Below are 13,629 nucleotides of genomic sequence, written 5' to 3'. Positions count from 1 at the left end.
TATTTTAATTGTTTTAGTAAAAAAGTTAAATTGTATTAGTTAAATAGTGTTTTAATTAAATTGTTTTAGTTTGATTGTTTATATATTAGTTAAATAGTTTAATTGTTTTAGTAATAAAATTAAATTGTATTAGTTACACAGTGTTTTAATTAAATTGTTTTTAGTTTAATTGTTTATATTTTAGTTAAATATTTTAATTGTTTCAGTAAAAAAGTTTAATTGTTTTAGTTTAATTGTTTATATATTCGTTAAATAGTTTAATTGTTTTAGTAATAAAGATAAATTGTATTAGTTAAACAGTGTTTTTAATTAAATTGCTTTTAATTAAATTGTTTTTAGTTTAATTGTTTATATTCTAGATAAATAGTTCAATTGTTTGTAAAAAAAGTTAAATTGGATTAGTTAAACTATTTTTAATTAAATTGCTTTTAATTGAATTGTTTTTAGTTTAATTGTTCATATTTTAGTTAAATATTTTATAATGTTTTAGTAAAAAAGTTAAATTGTTTTAGTGTAATTGTTTTAGTAATAAAGTTAAATTGTATTAGTTAAACAGTGTTTTTAATTAAATTGCTTTTAATTAAATTGTTTTTAGTTTAATTGTTTATATTCTAGACAAATAGTTCAATTGTTTGTAAAAAGGTTAAATTGTATTAGTTAAACAGTGTTTTTAATTAAATTGCTTTTAATTGAATTGTTTTTAGTTTAATTGTTCATATTTTAGTTAAATATTTTATAATGTTTTAGTAAAAAAGTTAAATTGTTTTAGTTTAATTGCTTTAGTAATAAAGTTAAATTGTATTAGTTAAACAGTGTTTTTAATTAAATTGCTTTTAATTAAATTGTTTTTAGTTTAATTGTTTATATTCTAGATAAATAGTTCAATTGTTTGTAAAAAGGTTAAATTCTTAATACAGATTTGCAAAGTGTGCTTTTTAATATATTTGAAAAATTCTGAAAATGAGGCATTTAATTACACAATTAACAGTGCATGGCCCAATTTGACATTATGAAGATGTTGCCTTGGGAGTGATGAGTAACTGCCTGTATAATGGTAAGAAGGACTGAACATAACAAGCACATTTTATGCTTTGCGGAAGATTTATTATGTCAAGACACAGGATAGCAAAATGAGAAAGATATTGTACTTAAAATATGCAGTTGCATCACAGTACACTAAAAATAAAAATGTTACCTAATGTGTAAATCATAACAAAGTTGGAATTGCTGCAGAGTGATAAGTCTTTGCTGTCAATCAAGGCAAAAGTCCTTGTGATGCTGTACGTGAAAAGCAGTCCTTGTACACCCATCTAGGTCATTTGGGGGGAGACAGGGTAGAGTGCGTAATCATTATTGACCTCAGCACTAGATGATGGTGAATAGTCAGCATCATGCCCTGGTCACTCTTTAACTCAAGGAAAGGACTCAGGTACCCATTGGATAGGAGGCTTGGTGGGCCCCAGAGACGGTCTGGACGCAGAGGCTAGAGGAAAAATCTTCTGCCCCCTTCGTGGATCAAACCCTAGTTGTCCAGCTCATAGCTAGTCACTATACTAACTCAGCTATCCCAGTAGGTGGCACAACATAATTACAGGCAGCTGGAGAAAGCCCTCAATGTCCTAATGACAAGCAAATACTGACAGCCAAAGACTTCTATGAATTTGCACAAGAAAACATGAATGCAATAAAACACTTATGAGTCTTATTAGGGCTAAAGGAACGTTTCAGTAATTGCACATTAGTATAGCCTCCATGGAAAGATACAGAAGAGCATAACTGAAGAAACTGCTTTCACTGTATGATTAAATGCTAGCACATTCATATAACTCCAAAGAAAAACACTATACAAGTCATGATACACTTACTTAACCAACCTTCTTTTCTGCTTCTCTGATAAAGACTTAGGGGCTTCTATTTCAGACTTTCCTGATTCCTCATCTTCATCTTCACTTGGAATAAGGTCTTGCAAAGAAACAGTACATGCACTTGTAGCAACTTTATTTTAGTCATAGACCATAATGAAAAGTCTTGTCAACACAATCATAATCTGGATGCATCACGATTATTTAGTACACATGTACTGATGCTTTCATCCCGGAATGAGTATCTGCCACAATTTTCTCAGCTTACATTCCTCCAGTGCATTTTATTGTAAACATTAGAAATTCATCAACAGAGTAAAAGGAGTGTAATTAAGTAAAAATTTTTAATGCTACCTTAAATTGTGCCTTTTTATTTACAAGACTTGTGAGATTTGATGGTAGACTGTTGAAAATTTTGATCCCTGCATAATATGCACTCTGCTGAAAACATGAGAGGTTAGCAATTGGTCTACGAAGATTATTTTTGTTCCTTGTGTTGACACGGTGTATAGCAGAATTAGTTTGAAAATGTTCTTGGTTATTTACAATAAAGTTCATTAACTTATTCACAAAAGTCGGTAGTTGAACCCTTCCCACATACTGTAGTTCCTCAAAAACATTTTAATATTATCCTTCCTTTTACACCTATGTTACACAAGTGGTATCTTACCTTCAAGATTACACAATTAGAACTTTCTAGATGTGTGTATTTCTCGTAACTTCAATGCTTCACACTCCATCTGTGTTACCCAATGGGCTTGATGCTCTTAAAATTTGTAATTCCGTAAACGTAAGGAATGGATGAAATACAGAAAAGAAAATTCATTCCCTTTTGCAGTGTTAGTATTAGTACCAGGAACGAAGTTAAGGATCAAATAGCTGCAATATTATTTTCGTACTTGTAGCTCGATTAGTGAACAAGGGAATCTATGAAGCATTTACTTTAATGCTGGAGTTTATTGACGGTACAGTAGAAACAGGATTGTAGTTTACCAAAGTTTTAGAGGAACATACAATTCAGTTTACTGTCCATTTCTCATTTTGTAATTTGGATTTCTGTCTTCCTTCCTCTGCACTAACAAATGAACTGGTTTCTTCTTTACAATCATGGACTCTGCTTGACACATCTGATGACTTCTTTGTAATGTCCTGACTATTACTCGATGTTTTATTACCTTACCCTTTAACACGAGGCTGGCGGGCCTCCAGCCTCGTGCTAATCACATCCAATTTCTCAGCAGCTGGGTTTAGAATGGTTCCTGGCACTGTATTAAATTGTAAAATAGGGAAAACATTAGCTCTCTGCGATATATAAAAATATTTACATTCAGTAGGTAAAACCAAGTCTTAATACACCCCCCCCCCAAACCGATAATTAATACTGCCGCCAAGAAAACAAAACTTTACATTAATATGTAGAAGCAAAATATAAAGTTTTTCCCTTGCCTTGAATATGTGTAAACATGGAAGTAAGGCACATGAACACTAAATGGATACAAGTGAACAGCTTCACACTCTGGCCACTTCAATCCTTGGGGAAAGAGTTCCCAGTTCCCACTACATAAAAGACTACGGTGGCCAGTCCGGATGTAGTGGCAAGGAGAAAATCTGAAGCTGTCTTGCCAAATGCCATTCATTAGCATGTGCTCTTCCATAGTTTGTACCAGTAAAGTCTCACTCTACATCATATTTACAGAAGAAATAAATAGATGTCTAGGACAGGGACATTACAGAAGGTTATCAAATGTAATATAACAAAGAACAAAGTATGAATATAAAGTAATGGTACAGCTAATGCACCAACACTAGTGAAGCCAAATTCAGGAAAGAGCCATTTTTTTTGTGTTCTTTATGATGGATAAAAAATGGTACTCTAGTTGCCTTAGAGTTTTTTCATGTTCTGTCCTACAAGAAAGAAAAATAACGTAAGACTTGAGGTTCTCACAGCGGTGAATATGAAGATTTCTGTCTTCTGGGTTATTGCGCTGTGTAGTCTGGTCGATGTTAACCAACGTTTCAGAGGTCATACTGCCTCCGTCATCAGGGCGATGAATATGTAATAGGGTGTGAGCCGGTCCTGGAAGCCTCTGATCCACACACTCCGAGGACTCCGAGAACGAGCAAGAGTGCGCCGCCAGAACCAACCAGACCACTAACTCGGCCCCTTTCAGGGCCTTTATCCATACAACTACACTCACCTTTCTCTCTCTACTTTCTCTCCCTCTCCCACCCTCGCCCACGTGCTACCATTGGTCCACTCCCATACCTGCTCCCATTGGCTCGGGGCAGGCTACACCTTTCACTTCCCTGCCTATAAAATCCAACTCCTCACACCCTATTGGCATATTCATCGCCCTGATGACGGAGGCAGTATGACCTCTGAAACGTTGGTTAACATCGACCAGACTACACAGCGCAATAACCCAGAAGACAGAAATCTTCAAGAAAAATAACATTTGGTATTAATGATACCACAATACAGTCTGACTTATTTTACTCAGAGATTGAACACAAATTTCAATATTTTATGGCAAGTCCTGTCTAACAAACTACATTTTTTTATTCAGCTGTTCACATAAGTCTGTGATGTTATGAAACCTCAGGCAATGTTCATTACCACATTCACAAAAGCCCAGAATTGACACATATCTTAAGTCAGGTACTTCATCACTCATGCATTCTCAAAGAAGAGAAATTCTCAACCTTTCCACATTATAACAATTTTTGAACACAAGGAAAGCTTAGCTACAGCCTAAATTGATGCCCATAAATTTTTCTACATTATTCTGCTAGAATTGAAGAACGGCTTTTGGAGGAAAATGTACCAGTCAGTGTACATAAAAATGAATAAGGAAAGTTTAATGAATTGTTCTCGGGCTACCAGCCTTGTAAGTTGCTTTAATGGAGAAAAAAACCTTACACTGTTGGTAGCCCAACAAGAATTCATTATACTTAGTCCCCGCGAAAGCTTCAGATCCTACACGGAAGGTATTGTCTCAAAATGTAACTAACCAGTAAGGCACACGCTGATCTACAAGTTAATAACAATGGTTCATTCATTATACCAATATTACGTCAGACATTGTCCATTGTCTGATATGTATGTGGTATACACATTTCAGGAGTTGGCTTTACTCTTGTCTTCAGATAATGGCTGTATTTATACAGACAGATTATGTTTTGTTGTTAGTTAAATTCTCATATTATATTCATTCGCAACATGTGCAGTGACAGCACAACAAATGCATATACAATTAATTTGAATTACCAAAATGAATAACAAACTTCTCTGATCACTGTCCTCCAGGAAAGTGGTATCCGCCTTTCCTAACAGAGACGTAATGATTTTACGGTTTCTGAACGTCGCCATATAAAGTATGAATATTACTAATACAATTTTCCATGAATAAGATTGTATTAATACATTCATAAAAGTGACCACTGTGAACAGGTGGGTGAAAATTGAACGCCATAAATAAGAAAATACTGTTGTAATAATTTAAACCATTTAATAAACTAATAAAATTGTATAAATAAAACAAATAAATGTACAAATCACCAAAATCACAAGCAGTCCTGCATAACACTCCACATAAGTACACATCTTGAACATTTATGTAAGTTACTAGACAGTTCACAATAACAACAAATTATTTGTTCACTCAACATCAGGATTTCAATAGATATGTTATAATTTGTGTGACCAAATTTCATCATCGAATTCCCTTAAACATGCTCGGAGCAGCCTTAGAGTCTCTTATCTCTTTCTTCTTCTTGGCAGGATGAGGAGCAAAACATTTCCACAATCTTAAAGTTTCATCTGCACCAGCAGACGACACTGTACTTCCATCTGGAGACATAGCTAGTTGCAATACCCGTGCTGTGTGTCCAGTTAATTCAGCAACCTGAAATTAATTCAAGACTTGATTTAATTAACTTAATCAATGCTCTAATTTTACTGATACAATTACGCAAGGACCAGTTCTCCAGCTTTGGGATTTGGCAATAAACTCTTGCAGTAAAAATACAAACTGACTCTGCCGGCAGAAGGTGGTACTGGTATTCGTATTGTGTTAGTGTTTTGTTTGGGTGACAAGTTACAGTCTGTATCAGAATTATTGTCAATCATAACAAATGGCTGAAGAAAATTATAAAAGGTACAGAGTTTACTGTATGTAAACTAAGGCAATCAAAAATGTTTTTTCCAACAGTATCGATCTTTCTGTGATGGTTCACTGCTTTCTTAAACGCCTTCTCAGAACAGTGGTCTAGCAAAAGCTTAATCATTATCCTGATATTTTATCATTCATCCTTTCCATATCGTTATGAATGATTCATGAATCAGTGCAGTAGATCCAGATCCTCGATGTCACTGTTCAGCTTCATGTATGCTTTCAAGGACATAAATAATAAGAACAGGAAGGAGACGGGAATACACATTAAGCTGGATGTTAGAGAAAAAGGTTGTGAGGGTAGGTGATGGACTGAACTGGCTGTGTGTTGCTTCCATTGACAATCTTGAGTGTTTGCAATCCTCTGTGTTATGCTTCTAGTACCACAGCTAGTGAGAAGAATCTCTTTCTTGAAGCCCTGTCACATATAGCTTATGCAAGATGTTGTTTTGTCAGCAGGATAAACCAACATACTTCACAGAACTTGGCCCCTGAAGCAATGAGGGGACGGGGCACAGCATGGTAATTATTCCATTCAATGAGGATGTAAAATTAATGATAAAAGTTTAATTTAACTGAACCACCAGTGGTTTCTGAATCTGGTGCAGTCGCCTGCCTGGTACCTGGTGGATTGGCTAATGCATATTCGTAAGAAAGTGGAATTTAAATCACAAGCACTGGAGATACTCTGAAGTACTCAATAACACTTCTTAATTCTACGTTTGTTTGTCTGGTGTTGCAAGAAAAATTAGCTGTAATTGTGTATGTTTGGCTCCATTATTCTTCAAAACATAGAGGAAGATGTTAACATCTAAGACACAAACTGAAATTTGAATGTTAAATATAGTATGACATTCACCTCTTGTACTAAAGTACACAACAAAATTTGCAACAACTTCTTTTGATAAGAAATGTAATTAAGCTTGCAGCAGTGAGATAAGTACGTACCAGAGTCATCAATCATAGGCGCTTAACCCTTTGAAGCCGAAGCTCGTCTTCATAATATTTATGAATCCAGACCGTACCGCGAAGAAAACACTTCACTTAACCATTAGAAGTCGAATCAGGCGGTACCACATAAGATTTAACAAAAGAACATCCCGGTGAAAGCCTTAAACAACTGAAATTTTAAAAAAAATACTCCTGCTTGCTTGTTTGTTTGTGTTAGATGGCTGTCTGTCCAACCACATTGAGTAACCCGGGATCGGATTTTCATTATATTTGTTAATGCGGACTCATTTGCTGAGGTCATCAATGTCAAATGTAAATACAGAATGATTTTGTAATATTAATTGAGAAGTAAAGTTAAGAAAGTTACTTTTAGCTTATGAATAAGAAATTTACATGAAAAGCCATAGAAAACTCAGCATAGTTTATGTGTGGCTACAATTACTTTGTCACTTTGATTTGTTCTTAGAATTGTTGAAGTTAACATCAGATGCAAGAAATAAACAACTCTGTTTGATTATATTCTTAATTTTTCTGTTTCTGGAGGCCATTGTGTCTGTGGTGGAAGGTGTGAACAAATTAAAGTGGCTGATTGCAGCTGTTGTCCTAATTGGATTCTTGCAGGCACCTGGTTGGTGGAGCCGTGTGGTTTTGTCGCAAGAGATGCTGTCAAGAGCTAAGCCTTTTGAAAAACAACCAGCAGATGATATTTGAGTGAGTCTCAGCATTTGGAAACAGATTGGATGTTCATGTTCCCTGGGAACAGCAAATTTTTAAACAAGTTTTAAACTTATTAGTTTGCCCCTATCACAGACCCAGTTAATGTATGTCGTCTGTTTTAATGCCAGTGAGGGAGGTGCATTTACATGTGGAGAGTTAACTTTAAGAAAGAAAACAAAATCCAGGCGGAAAACTACCTGATGGCCAACAGGAAATCAGTAATTACGGTTATACAGGGAATAAACAATGTGAGGGACAGGGAAGGAAATGGTTCCCAGATTTTATTGTAGAAGAACAATATTTGCTTCTTTGGAGACTTAAATTAAAATAGCCATTTATCATGAAAGTGACAAAAAAGAGAAAAACTCTTTGGAATGTGATTTGAGATGTATCCTTCTGATGGGAGAGAAATTAATTAAATCTTCTTTGCAGTCTAATTCTGAAAACAGATGTGATTGTGCTCGAACACTTCCTACCATGAGCGGCAAATCTCGTAGTGAGTGACACCAAATTACGTTCAGGTGAGGGAAGAACAAGTGCCGAGGAAAATGAAGAGGCATCCATTCTACGCTGTATTTTTTCATCCTACAACTGTTACCATAAAATATCAATGTTTGAGATCTAAACTGCCTTCTTCATGGATCTAATACATTAGAATCCTGATTATCAAATCTAAATAGGACGTAAGGATGATCAGGTGATTAAAATTGTCAAATAATCACGAAGCCTGAAGAAAAAGATGAGGGTGGCGCTGCTAATGCCACGTTCTCTCCAAAACCAATTATGAAGGCACTCTGAAGAAACTGATTTCACAAAATGTAGAAGGGGCTTGGTCAGGAAGTGTGATTTATTCTGTTACGTGCTGAGTTGACGGCTGTTAAAATGAAGCAGATAATTGGGACCGTACTGTATTAATAAGTAAACCCAGTGTGCAGTTTTAAGGCTTTCAGCAATGTTTCTAGGTATAATTTTTTTCAACTTCAGTAAATAAATGAAGAGTGTGGTTTACGTTCCCAGCAGCGGGCTATCCGTAGGGTGGGGTGAGTGATCAAAACCCCACATTTTGACATTATGAAGCATGACATATTTCATGCTGAATAAATTAAGCACTCTGTAGATACAAAATAAACACAAAGGATATTGGTTTAATTGTAACCATAGGATAGAGACAAGAGTACATGCACAGTTTAAGTAAAGTAAAGTAAAACTTACAGATACTGATCTTATGGAATGGACCCACATAGACTGCTTTACCCAGGCCCTGTGCCCCTCTGGGAATGGCTCCTAATGTAACATCTCATGTGCAATAATTCTGGAAACACTGGCAGTTACACAGTAGAATTACATTAAGAGACTTAGGAAGAAACTGCAAAACTTGCAGGGAGGTCAGAATTTCAGAAGAAGCCTCTCAGTGCATGACCTGACAACTTGAAACTTCCCTCCCAGTAAATGTGACATTGCAGAACTCTTAGAGAGCACCACAATTTATATTCACACAAAAGACTTCATTTGATGACTCTTGTACATACTCTCTTGACGATTGGAAGGTCTTTTAAACTGAGGTGCTCTTGTGTCTGCTTTGCCAGGCTTCAGTCTGCACTAAGCACGCTGTACCATACCATTAAAGCTTGTGATTTGTACTACAGAACACCACGTGGGCTGATATCAGGGCTTCCTGCTTCTCGATGACAACATTGTCGATGATGATGAAGACCAGTTTGGCGTGGATGCTCACCCTCGGTTACCGGGCACACAGTCTCATGAGACTGATGACACTTTCAAGGTCAGCACAAAAATTTGCAACATTGTAGTTTGTGTTGCTTGAGAATAAGGTTTAATTTTTGATGTTCTGTTGCTTTTAGAAAAGGTGTTGCTGTTCTGATTTGGCCTTGGCTGATATTTGTGTACTGTAACTGTGGTATTGTGCACAAAGTAAGATTCAACATTCACACTGCCTTATTTATTAACTTGCTTAGTGCATGAAGATGGCAGGAATTAGCAAAATAATGGTCATGACTGTGAACTGTGGAGTGATATCAGTAATATAATGGGTTGTTCATGCCTTGAAGTACAGTCTTTTCTAGAAGCTGAGCATTTACTCAGCTAGTCCAGACATTAGCCACGTGTAACATTTTTAACAACGAGAACTTTTCCAGTGAGGCGCTTCTAGCACCCCACCTGACCTCCAATATATTTGCAGCTGTTTGATGTCTGGACATTCTTTCATTCTGCAGGGGACGGGCCACTTAGCATGTTGAAAATGTTTCAACGTACCTTTTAAGAAGGTAGCTGTCCTGTGGGGTGTAATGCCGTCATATGGTAGAAGATTACAGACGTTTCAGAGGTGTATGCTACCTCCATCATCAGGGAGATTATGATGGAGGCAGCAAGCACCTCTGAAATGTGGTTAAACTTTTGCCACATTTTTATTATTATGGAATGGATTTTGTGTTGTCTGTCACAATAATATACATCAGTGAACAAAATTATGTGATGTTAAATATATTACATTACAATAAAATCCTCTCGGGCTATCAGCCGCGTCAAATGGTTAACCAGTTGATGCGGCTGATAGCCCGAAAGGATTTTATTGTACACAGTCGCCGTGAAAGCTGAAGATCATGCATAATATTACATTACATTTTAGATTAAGATTAAAGACACACTTAGGTCGTATTTGCAACCTTGAATTTATTCCCAAAAGTATAATTCCATCATGGCAGGCTGTATTCATCAACTGACCTTAGAAAAAGTCCACAGCTCATGTGGTTAGTTGCCGAGTTCTGAATGTGGGAGCCCGGGTTGATTCCCAAGGCAGTCTATGTAGGATTTATGGTGGGCAAAATGACACTGGGACACTCTCATCTCAGAGATCTTTGGTACACTCAGACACTAGATTAATTGTGTCCGTTGCTTCGCATTATTTGTGGGCTGTAAGATGGTTTCTATGGGACGCATTTCCAGACAGGCAGTTGCTTCCCTTCACGATAATAACAGTAATGCAGAGCGTTGCAGTATTAGAATAAAAACGATACAGAATTAAAATCAATAATTTAAAATATGGGATGGGCTGTGGATTGTATAAAATCTATTGTTGCCGTGTGAAATGTGGTTCTGATGTTTCTCCTTTATCAATACTAAAAGTAAACTTGGGACCAGCTTTACATGGAGCATTAAACATTTATTATTATGGGGTGGCCATTTATTATTTCTTATTGTAATATATGTTTAGTGTTTGCTTGTATGCTGTTGTTCCGCTGGCCCAGTGTGTGTTGTGATCATCAGCTGTGTACCGATGTTCTAGTTCTGTGTTGACTACAGTGGTATTCTGTGATAATGGGCCAGTTCCTGGTTTCCTGACTCGTGTTCTACCTTAATCCTATAAAATTGTTGCAGTAATCATTTGACAGTGCCCATAACAGAAATATTAACCAGCCATGTGGAGGGTCACACCAGTGCACTGATAAATGTAATTCTGAAAAACCTCCCTCACTGGGAGAGCTCGCAGTTCGAAAGCACCAGGAAGAAGTTGAGCAGTTTACCCAAAGTCTTATTAAGTGTTGTCAAAAACTACAGTGAACTAAGGGAGTGAATAAAAGACCAGGGAACTTCTGTATTACCACGTATATTTTGTTAGATTCTTGTTTTCCATTTTCTTTCTTGAAAGTCAGTTGTGATTGGTGTTTAGTATCTGGGGAGTGTTCGCACTGAAGCAGGTCACACCGGACTTGAAACTTCCTGGTAGTCTCACAGAACCAACTCTTGGTTGCTGAGTTCATCATTAAATTATATTCCAGACCGACTTTTCCTACTGAAGCAGGTGAAATGGCCTCAAGTGTGAGTAGCAGTGAGTCAGAAAAGACTGTAGTTGCACGACTTAACAGCAGGTTGTGACACAACCTGAAAGAGGTGGATATTTCAGTTGAATGTGAAGTGCCAAGTTCAAGAACAGTTGCTTCAAACTTGAGTTGAGTTATCGTAGTGAGAACACTCCATAAGAAGTGTGAATGTGTTTGTTGAACAAACTGTTGCATGGAACTGACTGCTGGTGTTATTTTGTTTTTCTTCTTTTTGTGAACAGAATGTGAATTGAATGGCGCAAGAATCAAGGGACCCATTTGCTTCTACACCCAAACGTGAACCTCTTGCTGCACCATTCAAAGACCAGGTGAGATACTCACGTCATCCTTTAACCAATATTTCTACAATTTCATGTGTGTCCTGACAGTGGAACTCCGTGTCGATGTTGGTATTCTAGATTGTTAAGCCATGTAACTGCTTACACTTAAGAGAAACTACTGCCTACATCATCAGCCCTGACAGTGGTGGGAGTAAACACTTCATAGGAACTTTTGTCTCCCTACAAGTTCTCACAGCATTTTCTGGCATCAACATCTTCAAAATGCTGTTAGAACCTCAAATTTCACGTACTTAAACTCTGTTCCTCTAATTTCTGTACATCATTTCACCTTTGTAGTGTTGCATAAAAGTGCACTGCAGTCTGTAATCTCACATTAAGAAATATGTAAACATTATTCCAGTCTCTTCCATACTGTGTCTGATGTCCCTCCAACGACATCTTGGTTGTTTCAGAGGCCTCTCATTTGTTTCAGTTCCAGTTATCTTAAAAATGTCTGTGTCTTTTCATTAGTTTTATTCTGTTGAAACCATCAGTTCTTAATATTTTTCATTATCCGTTATTTTCAACCGCCTGTGTAACCACTTACAGTTATGCCGACAAACACAGTTGCAATACTTATGGTTTCAACAGTCTCAGATCATATTTTTGTTCTCGTCTCAGTATCGGTTACTGAATTTAGTGACTCAAAACACAAGGATTGTGCCGTCATGCGCCATGCGCTGGAATGACAGAGAAGAATGGACTGTGCTCTGAGTTTTTACCAAGCAATGATATTTTGTGTGATGTCTGCTTAATTTTTTGGTTTGCCCCGTTCAGTGGTATGGCTTATGTTCAACAATATCAGTAGCTCGGACTACTGTTAGTGTCAAGGTTTTCATGAAGAATAGAATGTAAAAAATACACGGGCAGTTTTTGTGTATGCTGTTCAGGAAAGGCAGCCTTAAACTTATGTATGTAAAATTTCTCACTTATGTAGTAGCAGTAATTTTGTAGAAAAGTTTTCTGTACTTCTCTTCTGCAGAATTTTCTGTGTCAGGTTTTGCCTTCTTCATTTCCCTGGTTTTTGTTAGAAAATTGAGAAGTGTGTCATGTTCATTTTGCACGTGACTTTGAATTTCTCTTATTTTGTGAATAAAATCTATACCCAGACCTGTCTGTAATGTATGAACCAAAATGTAAGAATTTGCGAACACAGAGAGAAAGGGTTTGAGTAGAAAGACCTGTTACTATCATGAATGTACCTCACGACAAAATGAAAATCAGAAGTTTCATCCAATATTAGGTGGTTCTTGAATTTGTCTTGAAATGTCAACTAGCAACACTTCATGGAGGGCTTTTAACAAATTATTTTCAATGGCCAGAGATGTGCCTTAGCAAAAGGTCATTCAGCAGAGGATCATAATGTTCAAAATATTCTTTACAATTACTTCTGTCAAGGGGCAACTCAGATAATTCATGACCTCTAAATGGTAGTTCTTGAACTGGCAGCAGACAAGTCATGTCACCCATTTCAATATTTCTTAATTTGTATAAACTCCTTTATTATATTCTGAACTACTAAATGTAAGTTGGATCTCCAGAAGCTCATAATTTCTTTGGAGACTTAAATAAAGAATGACCTGCGTGTACTGTACATGTTTGGCGTAAGATTCGTGTTTTTCTTTTCTTTTCGTGAAGCATGTAAGTCATAAGTTTGTTAAAGGCCCCCGAAATCCAAAACATTTCAACATTTTTGGAAGATCAATTATGGCCAGCAAATCAGTTTCTCTCAGATTGTTGCATGCTG

At 36.5% G+C, this 13,629-nt stretch overlaps 3 protein-coding genes across 6 annotated transcripts in view; 2 read left to right on the top strand and 1 right to left on the bottom strand.

Annotated features, from left to right (window-relative positions):
- Positions 1-5,351: 5,351 nt before the first annotated feature.
- On the bottom strand, positions 5,352-6,006 carry LOC147871411 (cell division cycle protein 20 homolog). The gene is made up of 2 exons (XM_087339860.1): positions 5,899-6,006; positions 5,352-5,767 (listed from the first exon to the last, which is right to left on the bottom strand). The coding sequence occupies exons 1-2, from the start codon at positions 5,989-5,991 to the stop codon at positions 5,576-5,578; spliced, it is 285 nt and encodes a 94-aa protein (XP_087195986.1). The 5' UTR covers positions 5,992-6,006; the 3' UTR covers positions 5,352-5,575.
- LOC147871410 (uncharacterized) lies at positions 5,880-13,490 on the top strand. 4 transcript variants are annotated; one of them, XM_087339859.1, is made up of 6 exons: positions 5,880-6,019; positions 6,494-6,556; positions 7,607-7,696; positions 8,135-8,223; positions 9,349-9,485; positions 11,784-13,490. In XM_087339859.1, exons 1-4 carry the CDS (start codon positions 5,997-5,999, stop codon positions 8,181-8,183), a joined length of 225 nt encoding a protein of 74 aa, XP_087195985.1. In that variant the 5' UTR covers positions 5,880-5,996; the 3' UTR covers positions 8,184-8,223; positions 9,349-9,485; positions 11,784-13,490. The 4 variants fall into 4 exon arrangements, with proteins under 4 accessions (XP_087195985.1, XP_087195984.1, XP_087217541.1 ...); XM_087339858.1 differs by having other exon boundaries at positions 5,946-6,019; positions 6,491-6,556; XM_087361415.1 differs by having other exon boundaries at positions 5,956-6,019; positions 6,416-6,556.
- LOC147871394 (uncharacterized) overlaps positions 11,796-13,629 on the top strand; it is a 163,055-nt gene continuing 161,221 nt past the window's right edge. The window contains exon 1 of the mRNA XM_087361413.1: positions 11,796-11,870. Coding sequence (XP_087217539.1) covers positions 11,796-11,870 — 75 coding nt within the window. The remainder of the gene's footprint in view (positions 11,871-13,629) is intronic.

The sequence above is a fragment of the Zootermopsis nevadensis genome, unplaced genomic scaffold, assembly GCF_977971745.1.
Source record: "Zootermopsis nevadensis isolate Lab colony 2312 unplaced genomic scaffold, Znev_1.0 Znev_ptg000057l, whole genome shotgun sequence".
Taxonomy (NCBI): domain Eukaryota; kingdom Metazoa; phylum Arthropoda; class Insecta; order Blattodea; family Termopsidae; genus Zootermopsis; species Zootermopsis nevadensis.
The sequence above is the reverse complement of the archived record's forward strand: the minus strand, read 5'-3'. Positions and strand labels throughout refer to the sequence as shown.

What these genes read in the sequence shown, in the direction of transcription:
- LOC147871411 (XM_087339860.1), bottom strand. Translation starts at nt 5,991, where the DNA reads ATGATTGACAATAATTCTGATACAGACTGTAACTTGTCACCCAAACAA. An exon ending in TACCACCTTCTGCCGGCAGA is followed by an intron (nt 5,768 to 5,898) that starts GTCAGTTTGTAT and finishes AATTAATTTCAG; the next exon opens with GTTGCTGAATTAACTGGACA.
- LOC147871410 (XM_087361415.1), top strand. Translation starts at nt 5,997, where the DNA reads ATGGCTGAAGAAAATTATAAAAG. An exon ending in AGGGGACGGGGCACAGCATG is followed by an intron (nt 6,557 to 7,606) that starts GTAATTATTCCA and finishes GGATTCTTGCAG; the next exon opens with GCACCTGGTTGGTGGAGCCG. An exon ending in AACCAGCAGATGATATTTGA is followed by an intron (nt 7,697 to 8,134) that starts GTGAGTCTCAGC and finishes TCTTCTTTGCAG; the next exon opens with TCTAATTCTGAAAACAGATG.